The 7,735-nt window shown below is 38.7% G+C and overlaps 1 protein-coding gene across 2 annotated transcripts in view; it reads left to right on the forward strand.

Annotated features, from left to right (window-relative positions):
- The window catches only part of LOC112137138 (polysialoglycoprotein-like), a 190,080-nt gene extending 185,014 nt beyond the window's left edge, over nt 1-5,066 (forward strand). The window contains exons 1-4 of one of the 2 annotated variants that reach the window (XM_024259302.2): nt 4,274-4,431; nt 4,528-4,590; nt 4,664-4,735; nt 4,810-5,066. In XM_024259302.2, coding sequence (XP_024115070.1) covers nt 4,296-4,431; nt 4,528-4,590; nt 4,664-4,735; nt 4,810-5,015 — 477 coding nt within the window. In that variant the 5' untranslated portion in view covers nt 4,274-4,295 and the 3' untranslated portion in view covers nt 5,016-5,066. Of the gene's footprint in view, nt 1-4,273; nt 4,432-4,527; nt 4,591-4,663; nt 4,736-4,809 lie in introns of those variants that run through there. The other variant, XM_024259301.1, reaches the window with a different exon arrangement.
- The last annotated feature ends 2,669 nt before the right edge of the window (nt 5,067-7,735 follow it).

The following is a 7,735-nucleotide window of genomic DNA, read 5'->3' on the forward strand; positions in this document are numbered from 1 at the left end:
GATGGCCGCCAAGCCTACGGCTTGACGGCCATCCCATAATGATTTCAAATGTTCCAGGGCTTATCCCCAACATGTGGCATGGGCTTTCATTTGCGTATTTCGAAATATTTGTTTTTGGCCCCATAGGCGATTTTTGGCCCATTCATTTTTTTGACAAAAACGCTCGCCGTGATGTCATCGTGTTGGGCGGGGTCACGCGCAACATGCCAAAAATTCATTTTCAATTTTCCCTACGTGTGATAAAATTTTGAGGTACTTTTCGTTCATGTGGCGGGGGTGAAATTTTGGCTCAAAGGCGCAGAAAGATTGAATGTTTAAGCAAAAACAATATGGTCCTTGCAGTCAGTAGACTGCTGCTGCGGGCCATAATAAAATATAGAAGAGAAGTATAAGAGTATAAGAGTATGAAACAAAGTCCTAGTGCTGGAATTAAAAGATATTCCAAAATACATTAATATAAATACTAAAATAATAAAAGATAAAACAATTAAACCAAGCACACATCTCCCATTCTGCATACATCATACATATTATTGCACAGAAACCTTTAAGTTGAATTTAAAGAGACTATTGCTCTTGGATAAAAACTGTTTTTGAACCGATTGGTTCTGCACTTCATTGTCCGGTATCTTTTCCCAGAAGGCAGCAGTTCAAACAGTTCCTGTCCTGGGTGTGATGTATCCTTGATGATATTTTTAGCTTTTTTGTTGCAGCGTTCTTCTACTTTTAGCTTATGCTTCACTGTTGATATAAAAAGTGAAATGAAATGAAATTGAATTGGATTCTCCAACTAGCTTCTCAGCTGCAGCAGAGTAACATATGTTGAGGTAACAGGCTCTGCAGTGATTGGGATCCAGACTTTACTGTTCATAAAGCAGCTGCTTTTACCCGCTCTAAACCATATTTGAATAACTAACTTTTATTTGGAAATGGTGATTCAACCCGTTAGAGAAGTGTAATATTGTTTTTATTCACAAGGGGAAAGATATCCAATGATTCAACAGAAATGATTCAATTCTGTCTGAATAAAATTTGACAAAAAAACAAAAAGATTTTAAAAGTCAACTTTGTTTGATGTTGCTGCTTCTCTTGTCCAGTAGGGGACAGTGTAGGAGTAACAAGAAACAATGTTTTTCACTGTGAAAAGAAGACAAAAACATTCAGGAACATGTCAAACACTGTTGGAGTGTGTGTTATCAGATAATTCTAAAGAAAAGAACAGAGTTTATCTAAAGACTGGGTCTCTATGTGTTACTCAGGCTGTGCTTCAGCGTCTACTCTCAGGTGCGATCCCACAACTGAGCAGCACGCGGGCTTTGACCTGCTCCGTTTCCGACCTGGGCCGATTCACCCCTCCTTAGACGACCTGGTTTTCCCGGGCTCCCCCAGAAACACCATATCGGTGTCGAACTGAGTGCGGACTCCCGATCAGCATAGTCCACTGCAGCTCAGAGCTCCTGAGCTCCAACGATCCTCCAGCCTCAGCCTCCATGACACTTGGATTACAGGCGCGCGCCACCACACCCGGCGGGAAACTCCACCTCAAATCAGCTCTTTGATCAAGATGGTCTGTCACACACGAGAGAAGCTACTAGAAATAAATTCCAAGTGTTTCTTTTGTTACATTTTTCTTTCACTCAAAAATGTTTTCTGTTCATTTTTTAAAGTTTGTGAAAAGAAAGATCTTTCTAAATAAATATGTTTTTGCTACTATTATTTTATTTTGAAAAGCAAAACATAGTTGTTAGATGTAAAAAATAAATAAATAAAATGTATGCAATGGCTTTTTATTCATCTTACTACTGCTTGACACAAACATGGTCAAGTCAAACTGAATGGAGGTACACTTCATTATAAAACAAAAATCTGTGAAATGATGACAGGAAGTAGGAGTGGGCTTACCCTGCTCCCAGGAGTCTCCTTGTCCTTGGGGTCCCGGTTTGGGTCCTTCCCTCCTTACCCTTTCCATCATCATGGGAGCCTGGTCTGTTCACTCTAATTGCACTATAGTCAGATCCTCAACTGCAGTGAGGTTTTAGCCTCGAAAGGAGCTTTTCTATGGATTGGAATGGGTTGGTGGAAACAACTCTTCCAGAGAAGTCCTCCAATAGGTACAAACCTTTATTTGAACAGTAAGAAATAGAAAATCACAACAAAAATCAAGAAATCAACTTTAAAAAATGTATATAAATTTAATTGCTATTCATTGAGAGAAATGTGTTTTTTACCTCTCTTGCCAGCAAGATGCATTGAGAAAGGAGCACACAAGTTGATTGCATGTTCTGCAGACATTTTAATCTGAAAGCGATGATTGGCTGCTGAGCGGTGTCTTGGGAGAGTGCTTACAGTCCTGTTTTTCTCAGGTGAATCCTCTAACAGTGACTAACCCTTCATGTGGAACAGGGACGTAGCAGTGGGATACCCCAGGTTTTGCTGCACTTTTTTAATTAAGGGGGGGTCCTAATCATCCTAATGATGTCATGTGAATTTCCTCCTATCAGCAGCAGACCATCTTTGAACTACTTGAAATTTGTAATCCTATTAGAAGTGCTGACCACATGTCCTTTTATCTTCATGAAGTTGGGTGTGTATAAAGTCGGGTGTATTTTTTATAAAGTTGGCTTTTGGGTGAATAAGGGTTGAGAGTATTGTGTGTGTTCTATTTTTTTTTACTTTTAATTGTTTTTTTTTACTGTGTCAGGTTTGATGTTGGCTTGGAGACGAACATAGACACACTTTTTTGAGTTTTAAGCAAAGAGATAAATAAAACAACCACTTTCAAAGATCATCTAAAGCAGATGAAAGTTGTTGATCTGTCTCCTTTAATAAAATAATAAAAAAAAAGTGTCATCTGCATATACACAGTACAAGCCAAAAGTCTGGACACACCTTCTCAATCAATGCATTTTTATATTTATAATTGTTGACATTGTAAAAATTCTCACTGAAGCATCAAACTATGAATCAACAGATGTAGAGTTATGTACCTAACCAAAAAAAAAGCTGAACTAACTGAATTCGTCTCTGATATTCTAATGTCTGATTACTGCTCTGCACACTCTTGGCATTCTCTTGCTGTGCTTCAAGAAATGGTTTTCGATTGACTGAAGATTGTTTGGTCTGGACCGAGTCCGTTTAATTTGTTTCGGATCGAGTCCTGAACCTTGCGTTTGATCTGCATTCAGACTGCCGTCAAGCTGACTTTCTTGTTCTAAATCAAAGTTTGTAAACAAAACCACATGACTAAAGATCTCTTTACACTCTTCACTATATGTCATAAACACTTAAACGCACCTTTGTAACCATCGTCTTGCCAGTAACCGCCTTGCAGCATGCCTCTGCCATCCCAAAGTAGCAGTAAAAAGTGTTGTACCTGACGCTGATACAGACATTTAAATTTAATTAACGAAATATGAGTGAAGTTTCCCGAAAAAAACTAAAAACTTTCAATTTCCACCATTTTTCCACATCTTGTTGCTTTGCCCTTCCCTTGTAATTCTTGGCCAATTCACCATTATTATTATTATTATTAACACTATCATTTAATTCTAGTAGCTCCTCTCATATATGATAGACCATGTTGATCAAAGAGCTGATTTGTGGTAGAGTTTCCTGCCGGGTGTGGTGGCGCACGCCTGTAATCCAAGTGTCATGGAGGCTGAGGCTGGAGGATCGTTGGAGCTCAGGAGCTCTGAGCTGCAGTGGACTATGCTGATCGGGAGTCCGCACTCAGTTCGGCATCGATATGGTGTTTCTGGGGGAGCCCGGGACAACCAGGTCGTCTAAGGAGGGGTGAATCGGCCCAGGTCGGAAACGGAGCAGGTCAAAGCCCGCGTGCTGCTCAGTTGTGGGATCGCTCCTGAAAGTAGACGCTGAAGCACAGCCTGAGTAACACATAGAGACCCAGTCTTTTGATAAACTCTGTTCTTTTCTTTAGAATTATCTGGTAACACACACTCCAACAGTGTTTAACATGATATAGAATGTTTTTGTCTTCTTTTCACAGTGAAAAACATTGTTTGTTCTTGTCCAGAGACTGCCTCCTACTGGACACTAGAAGCAGCGACATCAAACAAAAGTAGACTTCAAAAATCTGTCAAATTTAGATATTTCTGTTGAAGCATCGGATATATTCTCCTTGTGAAATTAAACATTATTACAATTATTACAATACAATTTGCATATAGTTAATTTAAAGCTGAAACAGCTGGACTTGACCTTTAAATACTTTGCACCAAGATCTAATAAAAAAAAAAAAATTCAAGTCAACCTGAAGAGAAAGACAATCAGATGTAATGAGCAGCAGCTGTGTCTCCTGCTGGATAAACTTTTTAAGCTCCTCTTGTTTGTTGGGTTCTCATTCAGTGTCTGACAAGATGGGAGCTGAGTCAGTTTTGGCCCTTTTCATTCTGGCTGTTTGCTTCAGCAATGGTATGGTGATTTAATGTTCTAATTCAATGAAATTTAAGCCCCAAGTTATAAATGTTGATGGGCGGTGTCTAAGTTTTGGTAAATGTTTCTTTAAAGCTTTAAGCTTGCCAGTTGCAAGACAAAGCCAGAATGCTGATAAAATACTGGTGAAAGACAATGGTGAGGAAAATGACACTTGTTGTTCAATGATGGAGAATCGAGTAGTAATTCTGTTCTTTTGTCACCTCTCCAGAAATCCTTTCTTTAAGTGGCAGCCTTGGCCTTTTGCAGTCAATGGATTCCAGTTTGAATAAAATTGAAGAAGGTAAGGAAACTATGCATGATATTACTTTAATAACTGGAATGAAACGATAAGAAAATGAATTTGTTTTCTTCTAGTAAAACTGGAAACCAATGAGGTAGAAGCTGAGGCATCACTAAAGAGGACGGAGGACGACGCCGCCAGCAACCAGACTGTGTCCGACGCCGCCAGCAACCAGACTGTGTCCGACGCCGCCAGCAACCAGACTGTGTCCGACGCCGCCAGCAACCAGACTGTGTCCGACGCCGCCAGCAAATTTCCAAGCGTTCTATACCTTTGGTAGTTTGTCTCTGTGAAATTTGAATAAAATAATTCCAAGAGCCTCCAGACTGAAGCCCAACAGCTTTCCAATTTTTGATGATATTTGAATTATGGCATGACACTAATTTAAGGATATTGTAGGATTTGTCCACACAGCAACATCCTCGTGTTTTCACAGAGGATGTCACTGTGTGGTCGGATTACCCTGAAAATTAAGACGGTATTAGCAGAGGTTAATCAAGCATAACTAAACCTTTATGTAAAGGTAAAAAAAATTGACCTTGTTCTTGAGCCTTTGAAAACAATGAACAACCTGGAAAGCTGTCCCACAAATGAGGATGTTATAACTAAATGAGGCCATAGTTCAAGTTTTGGGTCTAACAAATGACACTGTTAAAGTTTAGTTTCTTAGAGAAATGGGGAAATTCAGTGTGAATTTAATCCTTTTCATTGGAACATCATAGTCACCTGAAGGTTTCTAAATATTTGGTTAAATCTAAAATTTGCATTAATTTTTTATGAAGAAAAAGGCACTTTATCCCAAACTGGTCATTCCTAAACAATTTCAAAGTTGCAAGGCAGTGGTGTCAAAGGCCTCTATGGGGTTTTTTTTTTAAACCAGAAATTTCTCTCTGCCACTAAATACTTGGATTGAGCATGTTTAGCCTTTAAAGAATTTGAGAAATCAGATATGATCAAATCTTAAAAGTGAAAGGTTTATATAAAATTACTTTCAAAACAAGTGTTTATATTTATAAATTGTACAAATGATGCAAATCCCACTACCTGAATGTCTTAAGCCATTTTCATGTTGGTCTGCTGCCTCTTTTTTCCAAATCTCCTCTGACGGGGTTTGGCTTTTGGTCCTAAGCTGACACTAACTCCCAACCCATCTGATTCCCAAAGCTCTGTCTCGCTGGTGTAAATCTTCCCCGCTGCTACATAAAAATGTAAAGCAACGTCAGTAATGTCCAGCAGTATGATGGTCAAGAAAATCGGAACAAGGTGATGATGAGAATAAGTTGAATGTGGAAGAAGAGAGCTGAAGGTAAGAAAGATACAACCAACTGAAGATGAACTACAGAAACAATCACTTAACCCTTTAACAACCAAGCCAAGAAATGAAATGAAATGACAGATTTTCCACACATTATCAGATATGGATGTGACACATGCAAAGACTGGAAAATTTCCGTATGTGATTGAAGTAACTTAAAGCCTCTGATGGTCATGATCCACCGTCCAACATTAATCTATACCCAATCCTGCTGAGTTTAAAGCATATTTAACACAGCGTCTTCAGGAAAGCAAAACATCACAAATTTGAAACAGTATATCCATCCATCCATCCATCTTCTTGACCGCTTCTTCCCTTTCGGGGTCGCGGGGGTGCCGGAGCCTATCCCGGCCACTGATGGGCGAAGGCGGGGCACACCCTGGACAGGTCGCCAGTCTGTCGCAGGGCCGCAATCACACACACATCCACTCTCACATTCACACCTAGGGGCAATTTAGAGTCACCAATTAACCTATGAAGCATGTTTTTGGACGGTGGGAGGAAGCCGGAGTCCCCGGTGAAAACCCACGCATGCACGGGGAGAACATGCAAACTCCACACAGAAAGGTCCCAGCCGGGAGTCGAACCGGGGCCTTCTAGCTGTGAGGCAAGAGCGCTAACCACTGCGCCACCGTGCAGCCCGAAACAGTATATTTACATTAAAATATTTTTTCTCTGTTAAATCAACAGATACATCATGTGAAACATATGTATCCAGTATTTAATTTTACTCTGGTTCATCTTTCACTAACAAATACCACCTTCATCTTCAGCATTCAACCTCATGCCAATAAACAGTTTTTATTGAACAAATCTTTTAGAAAAAATAGAAACAAGAAACAGAAACAAAACAAAAAAATATTTGCAGTATGTCAGTGAACAATGTTTGCATCTGCATTCCAACAATTTTACATTTTTTGTATTTGATTTTATTTTGTTGCATCTCATTTAATGCATTATAAATGTGCAAATTTAATTATTATTTTGTGTTTTTATTATAAGGGAACTTTTCTGTAGGTTTTTGCACTTTATTAATGGTGTAATATGTATTGCCTTTCTTTGTATGGACTACAGCTTAATGTAAAATTATACTTGTAAATATTCTCTTTAGAGGTAGTTTTTTATGGTCTTTTTGCTTTTCATTTTTCTTTTTTCTTTGTTCATGTAAGATTATTAAAAGTATAGTTTGAATGCCTTAAACACGTTTTATTGAATCTATTTAGATGCGCCTTCTACTCTAATCAGCAAAGTTTACCCCAAACTGTACTTTATCCCCTTGGGGTTTTCTTTTCTTTATAATGTCCTTATTTTATTTTTTTTTTAAATACATATTGGGATTTTTACAACCATACTTAGGTCCAGTTAAGCAGTGTTTGTGTAAAAAAATAAAATAAATAAATAAATAAAATAAATAAATAAATAAAATCTGTGCGTGACCCGGAAGTAAACAAACCGAGCCGCTAGCAGCGTTAGCTTGTGTTCAATGAGCTGCTTTGTTGCTTTGTTTTATTTGGACATTTGGAGGGTTTTTTGGGGGGCAGAAAGGACAATATGTGCTTCGTGTCAGAAATAGTTTTTTCCATAAGTGTCATAAATTAGTGAATAAGTATTCACTGGAAAAACAACGTGACTGTGATTGTGAGACTAGCAGATGATCGGAGCTGCAGTGAAGAAGACGCTGGTGT

Source organism: Oryzias melastigma, linkage group LG1, assembly GCF_002922805.2.
Source record: "Oryzias melastigma strain HK-1 linkage group LG1, ASM292280v2, whole genome shotgun sequence".
Lineage (NCBI taxonomy): Eukaryota > Metazoa > Chordata > Actinopteri > Beloniformes > Adrianichthyidae > Oryzias > Oryzias melastigma.